The sequence below is a fragment of the Hippichthys cyanospilos genome, chromosome 16, assembly GCF_059441005.1.
Source record: "Hippichthys cyanospilos isolate Australia breed blue-spotted pipefish chromosome 16, RoL_Hcya_1.0, whole genome shotgun sequence".
In the NCBI taxonomy this organism is placed as follows: Eukaryota; Metazoa; Chordata; class Actinopteri; order Syngnathiformes; family Syngnathidae; genus Hippichthys; species Hippichthys cyanospilos.
The window spans coordinates 11,721,666-11,743,775 of NC_142384.1; the positions used below are offsets into that span (position 1 = coordinate 11,721,666).

The 22,110-nt window shown below is 39.3% G+C and overlaps 2 protein-coding genes across 7 annotated transcripts in view; one reads left to right on the forward strand and one right to left on the reverse strand.

Annotated features, from left to right (window-relative positions):
• Nucleotides 1-1,485: 1,485 nt before the first annotated feature.
• The window catches only part of septin9a (septin 9a), a 48,349-nt gene continuing 27,724 nt past the window's right edge, over nucleotides 1,486-22,110 (reverse strand). For all 4 annotated transcript variants that reach the window (XM_088436914.1, XM_088436918.1, XM_088436916.1 and 1 more), the window contains 9 exons: nucleotides 6,205-6,396; nucleotides 5,939-6,067; nucleotides 5,703-5,784; nucleotides 5,089-5,226; nucleotides 4,071-4,188; nucleotides 3,835-3,930; nucleotides 3,654-3,750; nucleotides 2,628-2,679; nucleotides 1,486-2,554 (listed from right to left, as the gene is read on the reverse strand). In XM_088436914.1, the coding sequence (XP_088293040.1) occupies nucleotides 2,413-2,554; nucleotides 2,628-2,679; nucleotides 3,654-3,750; nucleotides 3,835-3,930; nucleotides 4,071-4,188; nucleotides 5,089-5,226; nucleotides 5,703-5,784; nucleotides 5,939-6,067; nucleotides 6,205-6,396 (1,046 nt within the window). In that variant the 3' untranslated portion in view covers nucleotides 1,486-2,412. The remainder of the gene's footprint in view (nucleotides 2,555-2,627; nucleotides 2,680-3,653; nucleotides 3,751-3,834; nucleotides 3,931-4,070; nucleotides 4,189-5,088; nucleotides 5,227-5,702; nucleotides 5,785-5,938; nucleotides 6,068-6,204; nucleotides 6,397-22,110) is intronic.
• LOC148410596 (uncharacterized) lies at nucleotides 17,164-19,702 on the forward strand. 3 transcript variants are annotated; one of them, XM_088436920.1, is made up of 3 exons: nucleotides 17,217-17,267; nucleotides 17,521-17,614; nucleotides 17,882-19,702. In XM_088436920.1, the coding sequence occupies exons 2-3, from the start codon at nucleotides 17,607-17,609 to the stop codon at nucleotides 19,341-19,343; spliced, it is 1,470 nt and encodes a 489-aa protein (XP_088293046.1). In that variant the 5' UTR covers nucleotides 17,217-17,267; nucleotides 17,521-17,606; the 3' UTR covers nucleotides 19,344-19,702. The 3 variants fall into 3 exon arrangements, with proteins under 3 accessions (XP_088293047.1, XP_088293046.1, XP_088293045.1); XM_088436921.1 differs by lacking the exon at nucleotides 17,521-17,614 and having other exon boundaries at nucleotides 17,164-17,267; XM_088436919.1 differs by lacking the exon at nucleotides 17,217-17,267 and having other exon boundaries at nucleotides 17,310-17,614.

Consider the following 22,110-nt stretch of genomic DNA (forward strand, 5'->3'; position numbering starts at 1 on the left):
AACAAAATGAAGTGTCATGAAATAGACTGCACCCATTCTTGCATTTTTAGAATATGAATTTAGCAGCAAAATTCTGCCAATTTTAAGCCATCTCGGGGCAATATTTTTGCACCTTGATGTCAAATGAAAATACGCATTGTCAAGGCAATTAATCAAATTCATCATTTTAAAAATGCAAGATTTGAAAAGTAGACCAATGAATTCAGGATTTTTTTGAAGTGGAAGGCATATTTACAATAAGTACTAACTACTTAATTGTAGCTTTTAATAAAATAATCTAGACTAAGACGTTTATATTTCATTCATATATTTTGTGTGCCAGCAATATTTAGACACTCCTTTATCCTAACACTTAAAAATATTTAGGGTGGGGGTGAAGCACCTACGATTAAATATCTAGATTCTTAAAAACTTGAAATTACGTCTTTGGGATTGAAGGTAATTTTAAAAACTTTTTCACATGCTCAAAAGGATTTCAGGTAATGAACAATCGAGCACAGCTCAGCTTCTGAATGTCACATGACCATCAAGTGAGCCATGACCGGTTGTTACTTGAGCCTTGAACATAGATGTAATTTTTCGGTCAACAGCAAGTAGACTAGTATTTTTTTAACAGCATAAATGTACAAAAAAATCTTTTAATCATCAAATAAATTACAAAATATTTACTTTTAGTCCAAAAATAATAATAAAAAAAAATGTTCCGTTTAATTATGCACCAGCTATGTTAAATTTGTCAAAACTGATTTTAAATCGGCTTTTGTCTCAATATTTTCCATTAGATTTTTATTTTCTAAGTAATCAAACATTTAAATGAAAGTTTGTTGGGTTTATTTCTTCCATTAAAATTGTAACTGTCCAGTATGATTAAAGAAAACCCAAGTTTTTTTTTTGGCCATGTCGCCCAGCTCTAGCACAGCTTGAGAACGTCACATGACCCAACCCAGGTTTCTTCTTTTTTTTTTTTTTTTAATTCAACATCAAACATATGACACAATTAGCTGTGATTGAAACCATGTTGAGCAAACAAATATAAGCACTTGAATAGGTCAAATGTAGTACGCAAGTTCTGAAAGAAATTTTATTTTCCACTCCGCTTTTGTAAATGTAATCAAAATGTGAAACTCATTGAAACTCAACCACATATCCCGCAGAGTTTAATTACCTGTTGGAAGTGTGCACAGCCTCTGCGATGATTTTCTGTCAGCTCCCACTAAAGAATAAAAGACCAAACATGCAATAAGTGTTAATCAGGGCAGCACTGACCTAGTAGGCAGCCATATCGGTTTGGAAGGCTAATCTAGTCAAGGGTTTAATGACATGGTAATTAAAACTCTCCACTACAACAATTACGCCGGCAAACAAATGAACTCACCTGGTCTACAAAAGCTCCAGGCTAGCAACGCAGTGTGATGCATAAGATGAAGTAAAGCTGTTTTGAAAGGAATTAGGATACACATTGTTGGCAAAAACCCAAACACAAAATTACAACAACAATCTTTATTTCTTAAAATAAGATAAAGGACATTTTGTAATCAATAATACAGGTACAAAAAAAAAAAAAAAATAACGGAAAGAATACATGTGAAAATGGCAGCCGGGTGGAAGTAAGCAAGAATTAAACTGGCATAGATGCTCTGTAAATTGAATAAAATGGGTTTTATATCATTTTAAAAGAAATGGGAGATAATGCAAACATGTTTAAATTCAGGCAACGCGGCATTGCTAACATTCTCCAATAAATAAGGCACGGCTGAGTGAACCTAACAGAACTGTCTTGGTAATTAATTATGTGAAGAAAAGGACCAACAATATTCACATTTGACATGGTGCATAAATACGTACACGTATTAAATCACTCTTTTTAGATACTTCTTTGAATAAAAGCTGTGAAATTTATTACTGAGTACTAAAAATACACCAAGGTCCCGATGTCCATGACGACGTGTAAGCAAAGCGAAAACAAACCTTGTGGCTGTAAGTGAGCCTAATCCAGACATATGTGCCATTTTCAACCATTTTTGTGCATTGAAAGATGATCCTGCAACAAACACACACAAACACACACACTGTGTAGTCCTCACACAAAGATAAGCAGGCGGCGATGGAGAAAGGGTAAAAAAAAAAAAAAAAAAAAAAAAAATGGGCAAGATAAAAAGTTGGAGCATTAGTATTGAGTGTCAGTTTCTTTTTGGCACTTGGAGTGAATTCATAAGAAGGATGGTTGGTCAAAATAAAAGCTGCAGTGACGGCGGGGGGGTCAAGAAAATTTTCACTCGTCCAACGTAGTGAGAAAAAGTCACTGAAAGGAAACGCCAGCCGCTCTCGTCAGGCTTGTTTTATTTCAAACCCACCTGGCTGGAGAGGGTCAAAGTTTTTGTCAGAATAAGGGATTCGAGGATCGGGTGGTTTCTAGATCTCGTGGGCGGTAAGGTGATTTTCCGGCACGCCGTTGGTGTGGGTTACCGCCGTGTTGTTCTCATTGAGGCGCCTCACGCGGTACATTTCGTAGTGGATGCTGCTGGTGATGTCCTTAATGTTCTGCATATGGGTTCTGGAAAGGTACACGTAGATGTGACATCACCCTGTGATGTGTGGAAACAAGGACCTACAGAACATTTGCTCACCTGATGAGGAGATCCCGTAGATAGGCAAACTCGCAGTGGGCTATGTTTTCAACTGGTGGAAAAAGACAAATTGTTCAAATGTGTTAAATGGGATCTGCAGAAGGAGGAAGTACAGGTGAGCTACAAAACAAATAGTGTTCCTTCACTACATCGCAGTTCGGTTATTGCGGCTTCAATATCGCGGATTTTTATTTATGGCCAAAACTTTTTCTATTGCAGGTTTACATCGGGGATTTTCTTGCATATTTTTTCCCTTTAAGTCAGACCAGTCAAAACAAAAATAGTAATTTTTGACAACTTGAGAAATAGTCCATACCATTTATAATGAAAATAGCAATAGTAGTACTCATTCCTTCATGTGGCATCTCCATATAGCGATAGGGGCTAATTGCTCATGCCGCATGTGTGAGCACAGAACACTCAACAGGAAATGAAACTTCCTTTACGAGACATTTGCTAGCGAGACACTACCTCCAGTCTGGAGCAATAATATAATTAGGTATACAAGTGAAAATGACTGTTAACTAGCGCAGCTATTATTCTATTATTATGAATGATAGCACCACTCCTTGCGTGTGCGTGAGGCCAGCGTCAGCTGCGCAGCGCATGACACTAGTCTCAAAAGTGCATTGTTTTACTCAATGAACATGTCTTGGACCATATGACTTTCATTCTCTGTGTTCTTACATGGAACATTGAAACCCCACCCCCCACCCCACTGCAGGAATGTGACACATTTTCTTTAAGAATCATATCGCTGGTGTCAGGCTGACATTTCATGAGTCACATTTTGGTCAATTTCATATATTTTGGTCAGTCCATGTGTGTATTTGTAACTGACCTTTTTGTCATAAAATTAAAACGCCTGCACTCTTCAGCATAAAATTCACACCTACATTGAGCATCTTATCATATAGGATATTATAGGAAATGTCTAAATTATTGCCTCATCACAAGTCTCTATGACTTTCCTCAAATATCCATTTACATAGTATTCGTTCCAACGACTGCAGATGATGATCGTACCTTCAATGATTCCCCACTTTGTCTTCCTACCCAGCAACCTCCTGCCATTGACCTGGTACTCCTGATCGCTGCCCACAACAGCAAATGGAATCATCTCCTACACACATGCAGAGCCACAAAATCACAACTGGCCCGCCACACACAAGTCTGAGGAGCCGTTTGAAAACCTTGAGTTTCTCACCCTTATCTTCTCGTTGATCATTCGGTCTTCCGCGTCCTCGTCAAACTCTTTCTGAGGGTAGATGTCTATCCCATTGGCTCGCAGCTCTTCCCTGATCTACCAGAGATGAACAACGCGTTAGTTTTGAAAGCTTTCACGGCAAGGAGTTATGTGAGCTTTAATATGGCCAATTCCTAGATTAAGGAGGAATTAAAGATATTATCTCGAGTTGCGTGTTCAGAGTGTGTAAATATTACCTTCTTTTTAAAGAAATCCCTCTCCTCTAAGGTGAGTGTATCTGCTTTGGCAATAACTGGAACAATGTTGACAACCTTACTGAGACGCCTCATGAACTCCACATCAAGAGGCCGCAGACTGGGTAGAAAAATGGGAAAGGAATTAAATTCATATGCAGTACAAAGAAGCGCCACCAGAGGTCAGACACGTTCATGACCTACTTTTCTCTTGTGATGATGTGTGCACGTTTGAAGGAATAGTGACCCCGTTTAAAGGAGCTCCTTCAGTAAATGGCAGCAGTCTAGCTAATAACTCTTAAACAGACTGCACGCTTAAACACAAAAAGCCTGGCGCACTCATGTGTCAACACACAATCACAAAGAATCGAGTGCCAAATTGACTGTGCACATCCCAGGGACATAAGATATTTAGTCTCCCTTGTCCGTCCTGTCTTTTTCTATTAGGCCAACACTGAGCAGCTGCTGGTCTGCCCATGTGACAACTATGATACATTACTGGATGCTGCGCATATACTTACATGCAGAGGGTGCAATTCACACACATCATTCAACAGCACCATTCACTTGACCAGTCACTTGATGAAAACATGAGACTGTGCACCATCAACTAATTTATGCAAACCTAGCCACAGAGCCCCACATCGTGAGGGGCTTAACAAAATGTGTGTGTGTGCGTGTGTGTGCGCGCCTCTGGATCAGAACCAGATGTGTCTTCCTACAAGGGATCCAGCAAAGAAAAGCGTTGGGATTTTGAGCTTCTGCTGCTTTAGGGCCTGGCAAGCCTATCTTCCCTCTGCATGTTTGTGTGCTGGGATATGTTGCGAAGTGCTGAGAGGAAATGTGTGAGTGCTCGGAAAGCCTACGGATGTTCCACACTCATTTACATAGGAAATGCTGACAAGTGAGGCAACCCCCCAGGCGCATTAGCTGTGTTGTTTTTTAAAAGTCAAGAGCCCAAAGTCAGAGCACCTGTGGCAGAGTCACTATTAGCATGTTGATGATTTGGACGTGTCCTCACCAGTGTCCAGTAGGCGGGATGAAGTATATGCAGCAGTGGACTCTGGAGTCCGGGATCCTCTTCTTCCTGTTAATGTTTATCTCCTCCTGTAGATATGCCTCATATTGGTCGTTAATAAATTTCATGATGGGCTGCCAGCTGGTCAATAGAAGGAAGGGGGAAAAGCATGTAGTCACAGGTAAGGAACATATATCAGACATCTGGTTGAATATTGCAATTAATTCAATATTTACAGTTTAATTCAATATTTACAGTGGAAACTCCACATGTTGTTCTTCAAATACAAAAATATGGACACCTACTGTGATAATATCATCATTGCAAGTCTTGAAAGACTTTAAATCAATCTAAGATTAACTCCATTAGTGTGTTTGGCATTATTATTATTTCAGTGTGATGTCACCACTGATGGCAAAGACGAAAAGTATGTCAATAACTACAGATCTGGTTTATGCTGGCTGCTCCGTACAGCAAGGTAAAAATAGGTTACCATCAATAATAATTATTTAGTAGTTTTCCATTTCAACAGTTAACTCGTGAATATATTTGACTGTGACCAGCGTCAGAAAAGGATTCGCTGTCTCTAGTTAAGATAAGAAAAAAATTCAACGTACCAGTTCTCATTGTTTATCTGATCGCCAAAGCCAGGTGTGTCAATAACAGTCAGCTTCATTCGTACTCCTTTCTCCTCAATGTCTGCATGGGGTAAAAAAAAAAAAAAAAAAAAGGACACACAGGTGCACACCCTGTCAGATGATGCCATGCCTACATTCTTTAAGGCTTTATTGTGGCTAAAAATACACTTGGACAAGTTTGTTTAGTGACAGGCAGAAATAGTAGTAGACTATACCGTGACTGATGGATTTGATTTCGATTGTCTTGGGGATCTTCTCCTGGCCAGTGGCCATCACAGACTTCCGACTGACTTTTGACTTGAACAGCGTGTTCATCAGAGTAGATTTACCCAGGCCACTTTGTCCTGTGGGATATGAAACGCAGAAAGAGAAAAACAATTAAGTAAATACAATTAACCTTTTTATCCCTCTAAGTTTAATACATATTTTTCATGCATTGGCATTGCTGAGGGTTCCATACAGTAATTACTTTCTCTCTTACCCACAACCATGATGTTGAGCTCAAAACCTTGCTTCATGGCCTTCCTTCTCATCTGTTCCAGGATGGCATCAATGCCCACATAACTGAAGTCCACCACTGGGGCAGCAGGTCTGTCGCTGTGCGATGCCATCACATCAAGAACCACCGTGTCGGTCATGGCACTGCTGCTGTAGCTGGAAATCACTTCCGACCCTAATGAGACACAAGAGAGAGGCGCTAAGAAATCAAATGTGTACAGCAGATTATGGCAATATTTTTCACAATTTATAATAAAAAGAGACAAGCATGCCTTTCACATTTATGAATTAAAATATGCAAGAATTGATAAAACGGAAACAGGAACAGGCTATCATACAAGTTTTAGGGAGACCACTTGGAAGATGTTCAAGTTCCATCCCACATGCAGGTCTATACTTGATAACGAAAACGATGAAAGGAACAACCTAGTAAACTTTCAAGCTGTAAAAAAAACATTTAAATATAATCATCAGCTATGTAGACTTAGACGAAAAGATCAAAACTGCATAATCATCAGTTTACCTTTTGAGAGACTGTTACCATAGCAGTCGATGAAAACAGTGATTCTCAAATTGTGAAAGCAGTCCAGGGGATAGGTGAGATTTGGAAAAAAAAAAAACTTAAAAAGCAGCATCCAAGCGAAATCATTTAAAAATCATAATTAAATTAAGTAAATGTTCAAAAAATATATTATATATTATCCTGGTTGCCAACCAATTTCAAGGCACACTGAGACAACCAACCATTCATACATAAAAATTGGACAATGTTGGCAATTCATCACAGAAAAAAATGGCTGAGAACCACTGGTCTAAATAGACGTTATAAGGCCAGCAAAGAGTTGACAACTCACTAGGAATTAGAAAACACTCCTGTACTTCTGGTTTGGTTTTATATTTAATAGCATGAAGGCTCTCATATTAATTATTTACCACAAGGGCTGAATAAAATATTTGGACCAAAATTGTAAGGAGGGAAAAAAAGCAGTACATCATACAACAAAGTAGGCACCTAATTTTAGCAGGCATTGACCAAGATCCACCCCCCCTTTCCAATGACCAGTGTCCTCACAGAGTAGTCTCATCGATTTTATAGTCCATAGAGTGCTTGATATAGCCAACAAGGCCTCATAACTCCTGGTTACTGTCACTTTGATGTGAAAATGGAAACTGCCTAGTCGGAAATCTGAGCTACAGACACTCTTGCATACTATCAGCCTTTCCTCCTTATCACACAGAGTTTGCCTGTAGGCATGCACACGTCTGAGCTCATGACGACATAGTGAAGGATTTATCAGCTATTGGATTCCAGTGAAGCACAAAGGCTACTCCCAGACCGTCTCCGGACTGCCTTCCTCCTGACAGTGCAGTGAGCCAAACTGTCTTAATCAGCTCAATGCTGCATCAGTCTATCAACAGAAGTGCACTACGAGGGTCAGTGCACGGTTTAAAACCTGGAGGGGGATTGAGTACTGCTGTGGAAAGTGAAGGCTAATTTAAGATCAACAAGTCCTACTTTTATATTGCACTTCTTTGTGTCAATCCCACCTATGGAAGCAGCTTTTCTTGAACTCCAACACCAATTCCCCATCCTGTTCCAGTAGTCAGTCAGCAATTTCATGTGACTTATTGCCCTCCACCTCAGTGCCACACCTCCTGCATTCCTCTCCCTCTGCTCCTGTCTTTCAGGCAGCACACTTTTTTTCCTCCTTGCGAACGGAAAGATTCTGTAACATTAGGGCATTCCTCTTTGCAGTCATATATTTTGACTGCACATGCATTTACGATCAGCTTGCAGAGAATGTAGAGCTCTACTTTAAACCGCTGCCGTAATTCAGATCTTTGATGGCTTTGTGACGCCACAAAGAGGTGATGGCAAAGCACACGCATAAAAAAAATACAAAATAAAAGGCGAAATTACGGTTTCTTTTCTTTGGTTAATAATGTAGTAGATTGTCAAGTTCTCGAACATTCTGACAAACATGTCACACTAGTATTTTGTACAAATGAACCTTAATTTATATCCTATTTTTTTCTACATGCAGCACTTGTCATGACTACCTGTGTCAAAATAACAGATTAACTGCGATCAGTTAATTACTTTCATAGATAGCGCTTTACGTATTTCAATCATGTTAATCAAATTTTTAACTTCATGCTTTTGGCACCTTGCCTGGATCTAGATTTATGCGTCAAGTTTTTTTTTCCAGAATTTTGAGTTGAGATTAAAAATTAATTATAGATATTAAGTGATCAAGTTTTTTTAATGTTTTTTTTTTTTTGTTTTTTTTTTTTAGCAAATTTTAGCAACACTAGTCATGACAGAGCATTTGGCATGGCATTCCATTCTCTTGACCAAGGTGTTGGATACACTGAATGGTCCTTAGACAGTCTGGAGACAGCCGGTTGGAGCAGGACCCCATAAATGTTAAAAGGCATTTGAGCAACACATGAGAACAACCTCATCCTGGTGGTGTACCATCTGGTGGACGTTATCTCGACTACTTGTTGAGGTTAGGTCAAACAGGGTTGATAGAAGACCACACACACTACAGGAACATCCTCGTGAATTGATGTAGAGACAATGTTGATGAAATGATGCATACATTACAACTGCCTGTGTGCATTAAACACAGCATGTACATTTTACCCATAGAGAACCTTGCAAAACTTTGTTGCCAAAAATATCATTGAACGATTTTGATTTAAATTGCGAACATGCAGAAAACCAATCGGACTGTCCAAAATGTGGCGCCACATCCTCCTACTTTTTGGATGACTGTAATACAAATTGCAAGTGTTTTCGTAGCGACGTCACTCCAGATGATTGAAGAACTGATCACAGCATGAACAAAAGCAAGTAAGGAGACATAACATTACCTCAAGTTCACCCCCTATTCCCCTCCACACCCCAGGGAATGGCAGCTCTGCATGATGCCTTCTATTGCTTTCATTGATGCGCAGCTTCATTGTCACTCATCTTACGTTTCTGAAGGGATTTCCCCAAGAGTCAGTTATAAGATCGCATGTTCCCTTTGTTTCCGTAAGAAAAGCGACCGAATAATAATAGCCAAAAAACAGGATGACTCATCGGTGATACTGTTTTCAATTATGGGCGCCAAAGAATTTTGCTCTTGCTTCCAGCAGTATTGGGTTGCATTGCCTTGCAAATAGGGTCAGTCTTCTGGTGCTCAGAAAAAGCATTTCGGAGGAGGAAATAGTGCAGAGTAGGAAAGAGTGTGGGGGTAAAGTGATGCTCAGAGGATAAGCAAAGATAAAGGAAGCAAAAAGGAAGATGATTATTCAACAGTGGAGAGTTTGTGAAAAAGGTTAAAGATGAGAGTGGAATGGTGATTGGTGACTCATTTCATCAAATGCAAATGGAAGAAACCCTGCTGAAATTGAGGCTTTTCCAGCCATGCGCTAGCCTTAGTGAGCTGGTCAAAGGTCACCTTCTCACTTTTGGAATAAGATGAGTCATGATGAGTTATGCCCCCTTATGACAAACTGTTGGCTTGATCTTTTCCACAAACTACATCTGAAGGGAGGACTCGAGATAAAAGAAAACATGCTACACTTGCGTCAACACCCGGGGATTTAAATCTAGCATGACATCTGCAAATCCCAAGATAAGATATCTTAGAAGGTGATCACACACAAGATGGCTACTTTGTACAACTCTTTCAAGCAGGCAAGGGGAATTGTTTTCTGCAAAGCAGAGCCATGTCAAACACACATTAGTGGACAAACCCACTAAATGGGTCATTTGGATCTTTGCTCTGCTCTAAAACGTTTTTTATGGGTTCTCTTTCTAAACATCACCTCCTTTTGTCCTTTATTTATATTCCCAGGCAGGACAAAGGGGGGCTCGTCACATCTTAACATGTTGTGATTGAGGCCCAGATGTTTCGGAGCAAATACTGTATGTTGGCGGTTGCTTCAGTGAATCTGGAAGCTGCTTGTTTACGACAAGCACCAAATGCAACTGAGAAAACAACATACGGTGACACTTGTAAACTGTATGGATTTAAGTTGGCAGCACGTAAACACACTCCCCATTTCACGGCAAATATCCAAATAAGCAAAATTGGTCCACTTTCTTATGTAAGTCAAAGTGTTTGTGCAGAAAGAAACAGTTCCCAGAGTCATATTCATATGGTCCTCTGGAGATGTGCCCTTTGGCCTCTCTGTATGGGCTGACTTGCTCATTGTTTCATCTGGCTGTCTATGTCAGATGATGACATATCTTCTACTATAGTGCAACTGAACATTTTTTGTTTGTTTTTCCTTTATAGGATTCTGTGCTGGAGTCAAGCTACCAACTCCAGCAGTCGTTGATCATTTTTACCTTGTATATAGTGCTATTGCTAACTGTTAAGTGTTACTATTTGTTTAAGATTGTTACTACGACCCGACCCAGCCCTAGTTATATAAAAGTGTACCAGCATACATGAGCACAAATAAAGTGACGAGGTTGTCTTCCCTTATTGGCCATAAGAATGTAAACAGGAAAGTTTGCTTAGTGGAATGTCAAGTGATAAGCAAATAAAGCACCACAAATAAACAACAACATAGTCTGCCCTACCATAATAAAACAACTAAAATAAATGGTTTTAAATTAGCGGGGCCTTCCTGACTTGGCCTCTTGACGGCGTGATGCTCAGATGAATAAGGCCACTCAACACAAATAATGTACATATTAGTATTTTTTGAAAAGCAACACCACCTCGGAATATTTCAATAATTTAAATTTGACTCAGAAGCAACATGTACTGCAAAATTCCTCACATATGTACGTGTTACCACAATTGCATGTTGATTATACTGTATCTTTCAAAACAAGATCAGGGTCAAAATACTCACCATTAACCTTGAAGTAGGATAATCCAATGGCTAAAATCACAGAGGAAGTTGTTTTCTAAAGTCTCGAGGAAAAGTCATTGAATGAACAGGCAAAGATATTACTTATGCAAGTTACTCACTGTCAGGGACTGTTAAATAGGATTAGACTAACTTTTAGTGAGCCAGAGTGCAATGGTCAAAGTGTATCAGCCTCATGGTTGGTTGACATTAAGCATTGAGACACATGGAAGCTAACCTCTCTCCACATACATACCTTACTGATGTCAACTACATAAATGGTGCTCACTTCAGCTGAATTGAACTATGTACTGTATATAACAATCTGTGTCTATATTAACAGGTGACAGCATTAAAATAAAGAGACCCAGAATCCAAGGGTCAAAGGTTGTTTTGAGTCAGACAGCGTATTTTGGTGACGAGTTATGATCCGCTTCAGCACAGGCCCCTATGTTAAATTCGGCTGCCTAACATCGCAGACATATAAAGAAAGCACACAAGATACACAAGTTTAACATTGACCTTTTCAGAGTTCTATCAAACGCTGGTGAAAGGCCAGTGTCTGTTCTCGCCTGCCAGTGCACCAGGGTGCCTTTCACCGGCTCTGCGTGCCCACAAGAATGTGTGCGGCATATATGCTGGTGAGGCAAACCAGAGGCGAGTGAATTTCCAAAACAATGAAGGATGGTTGCTGCTTTGCATCAGTTCATTGTCAAACAAACCTGGAAAGTGCTGTCCGGGTCAAGATGCGACAATGTATGGCAGGGCACAAAAATGAGTCTTGGAAATTAATCTTATGTTTCCAGGTCTTGAAAAAAATTGTTCAACAGCTACGCTTATCTCCAAGAGGAGCTGCAGTGATGGATCAGCTGAGGTAAAGTTGGTCTAAGTTGACAGCAGCGATGGGTTTTGGTGAGTTCCGTGGAATCCATGTTGATTAAACAAGTCTTGAAGTAATGGGTTCCACGATTTGGCTGCAACCAGCAGAGGTGCTGTTTATTTAACCTCAACAAATTGTGATCTTAAAAGACCAACATGTTGCTATGGCAACTCCTCTGATTACAATTATTTAGTCTCACAGGCAACTGACATCAAAACATTTTTAAAAACTGTTCTAAAAATAATTAAGGAACTAATTTTGGCAATTTCTGTGTTGAAATGTTAAAGCTAGTCATTTTAATCACCAGCAGTATTTATTCATTTAAATTAGAGGCTCTTAAAAAAAAAAGTTCCAATTATGCACATGCCTGTGAAATACTTTTTCAGTGAAGCACCTCCTAACCAGCGCAAAACATTTTTGGATGAGAAAAACAAAGACTTGAATAGTGCGATATCTTCCATGTCTGATTTATTAAAACGCTGGAACTGCATTCATATTGGTATCTTTAGGAGTATTTTATTTAGGAACTCTAGAAGTTAGATCATGTAACATCATTTTTGTTTATGGCTTATCTGCAAGAAAACTGCATCACTAAAATTTCAATTAAAGACAAAGTATAACACTTCAATTAGACAATGTTTTGCAAGAGTCACTAAAACACTACTTAACAAGTGTCTTTATGTTCCCATTAATTTGCTCTTAATTTGAAAAAAAAACTGTACTATTGATGTCAGTGCTGAAAAGCTATTATATCTCTATAAAATTTATTTGCTAATGCCTGCAAACAACTCTGTTAAATCCCACCTATTCCCTTTAATGCCTTCAGTGCCTACTGACCACTCTTTTGTTGTACTAATGCTAAATGTGTTTCATGTAGATGACAACTCATCACTTAATGTTTAATAAAGGACAACTATGAAGATGATGCAAAAAGCAACTGAATCCTCCTATACAATTGTAAAATCTTGATAAAATAAAATCAATTACATTGAGAGCGACAGCTCATGTCAAATAACTCAGAAAAAAAAATATTCAAAGGTCTGACTGACACATACACACACCCGACACCCCCTGTGCAACTATGAGTCCTTGTTAAGTGATCTGGTAATGGATCACCATGAGAACAAAAATGACAAGGATGGCTAAAGCACAATGGAATGCCTCTGCTTTTATGCAGACGCTGCTACAGACGAAACACGCCACTTTTGAATGATGGGAGTATGCAAAAACTTCACCATCAATAATCACAGGCACACTAAAGGACACCAAACTTGCATGAACTGATAAGCTTCTTACATATCTTTTCCTTCCAGACATCTCAATGACTCACTGTATATTCAGCCTTACATCAGCTTTCAAAAATACAATCATCCTCCTGCGTAGCCTGCATAAAAAGCAACACTTAAGACATGTAGATCACTTACCGTGTGTGCAGTGTGTGTGAACTAGTTGTCCCTGTGCTGTCGTGCAGTGTGCTAGAAAGAGGCCGAACTGTTCAGTGGCTGTGAAAGCTCCCCGCTGGCCCCTCCTACAGTTGCTTGTCATGTGAACCAGGAGGCAAAAGCAACAGGAGACACCCACTTCCTTTATCTTGCCCCCAAACCTCAAAGGGCAAATTTGAACCATGTCGGATCAACTGCCTTTTAAATAAGCAGGTTGGATTTCCTGATGGGCAGTTTAAGTAGATTTAGTTAATACATCAGTATGCAGTCTTTGGACTCACCCCCAAGCAACAGTGAGAATTTATGACCTAATTAATAGTCTTGACCCTGTTGTCTGGTCTCCAGGCTCAACAGACCCCCTTCGGTCTTCTCACATTAAACCACTCAGACTTTCAGGTGCACACCTTGGTGCACCGTAGCCATGACAACAATAACAAACAGCAAATTACTACTACACTAGCGCAGACACCTTTGGAACGTCCTTGCTTGTGCAATTTTAGAATCCTTGTTCAATTACATATCAAACCCTGATCAATAAAAAAAAAAAAAAGAAAGTCCTTCAGTAATAGTTCCACCAGACTACAAAAAAACTCATGGGTACAGTATTGAAACCTAGGAGCACAATGGTGTATATTCATCTTTCACATGCACTTGAAACACATTTTACCCACTCATCAAAGGTAATAAATAAATAAAAATCACAGTAATGCCACATGGTCTCATCTCTAATAAACAAGAAGCTCCCATTTTACTAAATAGTCATCTTGTTTATCATATCTTTGATCTGTGGCACTGATGCAATTACCTCCATTTACGTTCAGTTTTTTTTTAAACATACGTAGTTATTATTTAATTATTTGTACTCTAAAAAAACAGTCCGCTTAATAATGATCCAATTAGGAGTTTAGTTTTTTTTCTTCTTAGAAAGACGACCCAATATTTACGCCAATTTGATCCCACTTTGATTGTTTTGCACAAAACAGCCTTAAAATAAGTGATTTTGTACAAATCTACCTCAAAAAAAAATTGTCTTGTACTATAAAAGCAAATCAGACAGCCATTTTGGCCTTCAAAATAAACAGCGTAGTTTAACCTCTGCATCCAAGTAAGAAGCTCATGGCTGCAATGGCTAGCTAATGGCCCGGCTAATTTAAAGAGCCAACATCCCAAATTGTATACGTTCACTCATCTTTACTGGACCAAACATCCTTTGATCACAAAAAAAAAAAAAAAAAAAGTCCACCCAGATTAAAAGACACATCAAAGAATTGATAAAGAATTGGAAGAGTGTTGATAGAAACTCATGTTGATGAACAAGTCCTAAACCTCTGGCAAAAGTAAGTCTAAAAACAATAAAATAAAAAAAACAACAACACCAATTTCACTCAATGAGTGATGCAGTGCATCTTTCACTTGTTTAAAAACAGAGGAGCGAGACAATTACTTTGACTGATGACTGTTCTTATGGAGTCTGTATGTATGTGTGATTAGAGAGGAGAGGAAACAGCTGTCTGCATTCTGACAGGAAGTGTAATTACACACCAGGGCAAGGGCTGGAGCACAACCGTACTGCCACACGAGCACACATACGGCCCTATGCATAATTTGGCCCTGCATTCTTTTAAACCAAGAATCCAATTCCTGACTAAACAAACAGCGTGCTGCAAGCATAGATTTGTTTTCTTTCATCACACACACTTTGTAGCCAAGACAAGCACCTGCGCATAGTAAGCATGTCACCGCTGACTACCATTTAAACAATACTCTTCAAAACTAAAGCGTCCTGACAGGCCTACAAAATTTCACTAAAGCAACGCACAAATCACAGATGGCCTTTATAGTCTTAGATAAACTTTCGGAAACTTAACAATGCCCCCTGAAGTTGGGGCCTCTCCGCTTTTAAAACTCGTCTTTGCTTTTGGTTTCCAGCTCTTTCAGCTTCCTTGGTCAATGTGTTATTTTGATTCCAAAAATCTTTGCTTTCATGAAGGTCAACAGAAAGCTGGCATTTATTGTTGAGACGCTGAAACTCTGTGGATTTTATTGAACAAGATCTCAAATCCATTAATAAATTAATTGATGGATTTGATATTTAACTCAAAACTGTAAATCAATGCCTGGACTCTGTTAAACTGTAAAAACACATGTTTTGGGATTGATTGAGTTAATTGCTGGTTGTAGGATTATTCACTACAACAAAGAAAAAAAAAATGTATATACCTGTTTTACAATGAGGAAAAGCATTGTAAAACAATGCACCAAAATTCAACAGTTCCAAGGAAGCATCCAATCCAAGATATGCATTGCTGGAGATCCAAAGAGTTTGAGGCCCCGTACACTTTTTACGACACATGATGAAACATGATGATTGAATGAGACGCGGTGCATGCTGTCTTTGTATAAGAGTGCACATGTAACTGGTCTGTCTCCTCTTAGGAAAGACTGATGGAAATGGATCATATCAAAAGAGGGCACATTGGTTTCTGTGAGTGCACACAAGAGAGTTGGGGCCAAGTTGGGGGTAAGGTTTTGGCTTGCCATTTAGCCAACATCTAGGGTTCACAAAATATGCATAGCGTATGAAGGTAAAAGCAAACAAAGGCATCAAAAAAAAAAAAAAAAAACAAGGTGCAGTATTCAACACTAAATGACGTGCGCTGTGCCCAAAAAGGATCCAAGGGATCCAGCCAATGTGTAGAATAGGAGACATTTAATAGAGTTTGTGTGTACGTGTTGGGGAAGGGGAAGGGGAGGGGGGTGTATGGATGATAAGTCCAGTTCTCTGGGAAAAGCGGATATACTTCCTAGATTTAGACGGTTCATAGGAAATAGTCAAAGGTGGCTCTAGATGTGTCATTATTAGATGATTACAATCTCTTCGAAGGAGATTCCCAAACTGAACCATGTTATGAGTATCATGTTAGTGTAAAAACACAGTGGAAAAGCACAATGACATGAGAATAAATGAATGGTTCCAAATGCAGCACTGGCAATAGACAGTACAGTACTAGCTAGCATCAATGCTTTAATACGTCCCAGGTGTCATGAAGTTGAGTACCTGTGCAACAGCATCTCCTGCTGGCTGCTGAACGGAATACAATAGTGCAGGAGACCGCAATTATTTTGCAGTGCTGGATGGTACAAAACTGACGAATAGCCAGATAAAATTAAGTGCAAGGATTTATTGAGATTTTTTTTTTCCCTCAAAAAAACCCAACTCTAAAAATTGTAATCATCATAACCCCAGTTACTTAACTCATAGTAAAGAGTAGAGCCTCTCTGATAACACATTTTTAGGGAGGTGCGGATACCTATATTTTGCAGAGGAAAACTTATTACAGAATAATCAGCCGATTGTTTCTAAAAATATATATTGAATGAATTAACTTTTGTTTCCTATCACTTCTAACAAATATTTGAATGAAAAATATGAGTGAAAGTTTAACAATAGTTTCTGTGTCAGTATTTTGGATTGGAACCTTTGGGAACTATGAGAGAACCGGGATCTTAGATGTCGAGATCAGTACTGTATACTACTACTATGTTGCAAGCATGAACACAGACTACAGTAGCGCACACATACATGAACAAGACGTCAAAAGAATAATGGCTCATATTCCTGACTGTTGTTTTCTCATTCCACAGTGCAAAGTACAAGGTGCACGACCCTGAAATCATAGTCGCAACTATGGAAACAAACATGCAATGTCATCTTCATTGAATTCGTGTGGAAGGAAAGTGAAAGTAAACAGCTTATGTGGCACAGTGCCCAGTTTCATTTCACAGGCAATAGTAACTCTGGAAGCATTAAAAGCAGCTCAAAGGGAAACACAGCTCAGATACGAGGGCAGCAGACTACTGAAGGTAAGAGCCACTGGTTTTTGTTTGCATTCTTTTTTTAAAGGAACATTACTAACTACTGCTCTTCTTCAGAACCTCGAGCTCTATTTTTTTGGAATGACAGTTTTAGAACTATTGTTATGAATACTGGGTTCCCACGGGGACTGATTTGATAAAAGGAATTTGTGTTAGTGAGAGCGGTAGATCGACACCGCTTTGCATTTTAATGTCAGTAAAACGCCTGTTTTTGGCTCCGTTTTTCATGCTGTTGGAGTAGTCTTAATCAGCCGCAAGCCTCGTGAGGACAAGCGATCAGGATGATGAATGGTTGCATGTTGAGTGGTCCGCCGCTTGAGCTGCAAAATGGCGCGGTAGGTACGCGGGATAAGAGCAAACGAGCCGTTTTAATTCCTGGTTAGAAAGATCAGAGGCATAAAACTCATATTTAATACGAAATTAAATCGCCAATGTGCCAAACGTCATTTATATGAACATAATACACTGTGCAAAGTACTTACATGCTCTTTAATGCTTATTATAACAATTTCAGCTTTGAACTTTAAGCAACTCAAAAGTAAAACTTGAATGAGTTGATAACGCGATTTAAACTGTTCCATTTAAAACTTCTATTTGTACAGGATGGAGATGTCGGGAGGACTTGTGCTTTGCTGCACTGCTCTGCTTCTTTCCATCACTTCTTCTGTCTGCGCCATTAAGAAGCTAAACTCAATCAACGATTTGAAAAAAGTCGACTTTGGCCAAGTAGTGCCCAAACACAGCCTCCTGTTGCTGCACTGGTTTGCCAACGCAGTTGACATTGACAACAACGACGTCATACGGCTGACTTTCGAACCGAACCGTGGAGAATACGGCTCGCATCACTACGGAAACTACGAAAGGATATTGAACACACTGCCTCAGGGTAATATCCGATACCGCTACTACACCGTTGGTAATCTCAACCAAGGCCAAGACGATCTTCCCGACTACGTCCTCCACCCGCCAGTTCCGGAGTTTAAAGGAAGCAACCGAGATCGGATCATATTCCGCGTGAGGGAGCACGACGGCGGTTGGCAAAACGGCGAGACAATCGATGAAGTCTATATTACTCAGCACTATGAAAACTCAAACGAAGGGACTAAGTATGATCCCGCCCACACATACCAGATCACAACCAACCTCCTCAGGCAAATCCGGGAGTTTTCAGTGCATGAAAACCAACATAACTCATTAAGGGAGCTCAGAGATGACTTTGGTAGCAACATTGACGATTCAGGGTTACGTTTCATCAAAATCACATGGCGGGAACTTGCTTGCCTTGGGCTGCTATTGTACATGATTTTGGAGGAAAAATACCACCGCAACAACCGGCGCGTAGAAAAAAGGAACACTGAGCATTGCATCGTTAACTTTCCAGACAACACAGACAACAACCGCTTTACTCTGCCAAGATTGCAACAACTCTTTGATCAAGAAAGGATTCATCTTCAAGTGACGATTGGATCAAATGGTAAAGCTAGGATTCTTTGGCGGGATGTTTCCCAACAACGCCTACAGGAACGTGTGATGGTGGTACTATATAAGGACAATAACGCACAAGAGGCATTGTATTCAAAAGTGATTAATAGCACTTCCGGCCATGTCAACACCTCCGTCCTCTTGAACGCCGGCCTCCAGGCCCGACTCCATAAGACGAAGACAAAGTTCTGTTTCTGGACGGTAGCGGCTGAGGAGATATGCAGAGGAGGGGAGTTTAAAAATCCAGAAAAAGTTAGGATACGTGGCTTTAATGCAAGCTTACAACTTTTTGTAAATGATGGTAAGGCTTGTGCTCGCTTATATGTGAACAAGTCATTCACAAATTGGATGTCAGAGTTTGAAAAGTCCTGGGTGGGGTTCTATGAAAATTCAAATAAACCCACTCGAGAATATGAATGGTGGCAGTGGCAGTGGGCCACAAAATTTAAATTGGCATCCTCCCATAATGGTCTCTTTGAAGATGTTTATGAGTACCACTCAAGTATGGTAATTACCTCAAGTGTCCAAGCACGATTCGTTCTCAGAGATTACACAGAGATGGTTCGATCATACTGGACGTGATCACAAATTTCCTTTGTTTTTGTTGTTTTTTTTGTAATAAAGTCATAGAAACTGCATTCATCACAATCATGTTTTTTATCTGTATCAGTAACTGAGACAAATGCTGTAAGAAAAAAGTGGCCATCAGTGTTGGATTCTTTAACTTTGGGGGGGCTTGCTGGAGACAATCTAGTCTTACAGAGCCATCAAGACACTCTTGAGCAAGGCACCAAATCCCACAAACTGCGCCGGTGTAGAACACCATTAGGCAGCTTCCTCCCTCATTCCCTCTTTTCTGGCATGTAATTCCATGTATGCATTTGTACTATTGTATAAATCAATGTTATTGTATATGTTTAAAATACAACTTTTTAAAACGACCCAAATTGTGAGTTTGAATTTATTTTAAGGGTACGCACTACTGAATTTGAACCCAAACAATATATATTTTTTAAAACTTGCTCTAGCAGCAAATCTAATATTTTGTATGTTAGTGTGACCATTCCCTTCCCTTGTGACAGGCTTCCATGTTTCTTCAAAACAGATGCAGCCTTTATATAAAACAAAAAGAAAAAAATAGTGTAGCCAGCACAAGACCCAACAAGTCATGAGACAATGAGTCATCATTAATCCAAGGGAAAGTACAGTTTGAAGACCCAGATGCTGCATCAGTTTAGATAGAAAAAAAACTGAACACCTATGTTTTAATATAAGGATTGTTTAAACATGTTTGGATTGCACTACTGTACATTCAACTTTATTTGATGATCAAGTGATAGAACAGGCTTTTTTTTTTTTTTTAAACAGGCACCACTGTCGCATGACCATCTTAGAATGAAATATTTGGGTACCTCACTCATTCACTGCGATTGATGATTATATACAGCAAAGTTCCATTTTTAGTGAGATGGCTTATTCACTGCAATTGACAACTACTCAAGACAAAGTCCATCTCTGGTATAAATACAACCTAATTGTCCCTGTGTCTATGCTACAGTGAGGTCATACAGCTAACGCCCAGTGTATATAAAAAGATAAAGTTTTTGTGATAGAAGGAGTCAATTTAATTACATTGTTTTGCAGTACCTAAGGAGTGGCCATACAAAGTTCGATAGATGGTTTTAGATGCATAAGAATAACACGAGTACTATTACTTGATGGAGAAAATGCAGTCAACACTGTGCCGTGTGGTTATTTGCTAAAAAATGACAATCAGGAGGTTTGACTCGGCCCTTACTTGGTTTTCAACTTGCACACATGCATACTTTCTCCCTTGCTTTCCCAGTTAATTTTCCTACTCCCTTCTATGACTAACTCCTTTCTTTCCCTGCACATCCACAACCGAGTCGGAAGCCATGTGAGCTTTAGTTGACAGGATCTTTTTATTTTCCTTCTGATTTCAACCGCACGGACATGTTCCACATATTTAGGAGGTTTTTTTTACTAGCCAAGCCTTCTCTTGGTTTAGTTGCTTCACAGACGGTCAGAAACGCTGCCTAAGAGTGTAAACTGGAGGCGTTAGGAATGTTTTATGGCTTCCAGATTTGGAATGTATCACCTCCTGGCAGCTAGTTGCAACACAACAAGTGAGCTACAGCTGTCTTCAGATGGCTGCACAAATAGGAGTCTTTCAAATAAACTGAATTGAAACGAACCAAATATGAGTAACATATCAAACATGCACCAAAAAATTAGGGGGGCATGCTTGATTTTGCTTTGCTCATTGAATGCAAATCAAGACACCGCAGCCAATAAATGAGCAGGAATTAGGTGTGAGGGGGAATACCTGCTGGCAACCCAAGATACAAGCAAAACCAAGCACATTTTGCCCATATGGTGGTGCTAGAAGACAGGTGAAATGGTCACCACAATTGCTATTCTTAAACTACAGTAGCCCAGTTAAAAAAAAAAAAAAAGTGCATATGATGTACTGTATTCAAAATGAACTCGTTTTTAATAAACAGTTAGGAAAGATTTTTAAAAAATGTATACGTTATAATCATGCATATAAATTAAATTCAACTAAACTTTTAACTAATGCACTGTTGTAATGGATTAAAACAAACCTATCACATGCAGTTTGAACATTTGATTGCGAGATTCTGCCACCTACCACGAGAAGGAGCCCACGCACCACTAATGGCGTTAGTACATTGAGAATCTTTAATAGTCTGCTATCAACTAGTTTCAATCACCAATCTAGGTACAGAGGTCAAAGTTGACGTTAAAAAAGAAAAACAGGATAAAGGAAGACTCAAAACTGCAATGATTTAGAGTCATGTAAATGAACACAAAGCCTAGTTTACATCATTTCAATCCCCACTGTTTTTTTTAAACAAATTCTGAAACTGCTGTGGCCGTTGACTTGAATATTTACTTTCTTAATTCCTTGCAAGACCTGCATTTGTCATCATCACCCGTGACCTACATTTCAGCTCGCCTCCCTTCTTTCATACCCTGCGCAGCAAATGGCAAAAACATTCCACGAAAACAAAATAAAGGTGGTTTAATGTACATGTGACACTACATTACTTAGTTAAATTAATTAGTGGAATCTCCAATATGGAGCACTTCCTAAGCTTAAACTTTTCCTATTAAACGAAATGGAATTCCCCTCCCCATCCCCTTGGCTCGATAGGACTTTACACAAGTCAGTACCGACCAACTTTGTGTGAACCAAGGACTTTGATTTGGATGTTATGGATCACCAACATGCCATTTTTTGACGTCCTAAAAAAGGATGGTTTGGGGACTACAGTATTTTATATACAGTTTAAGAAAAGTTAAA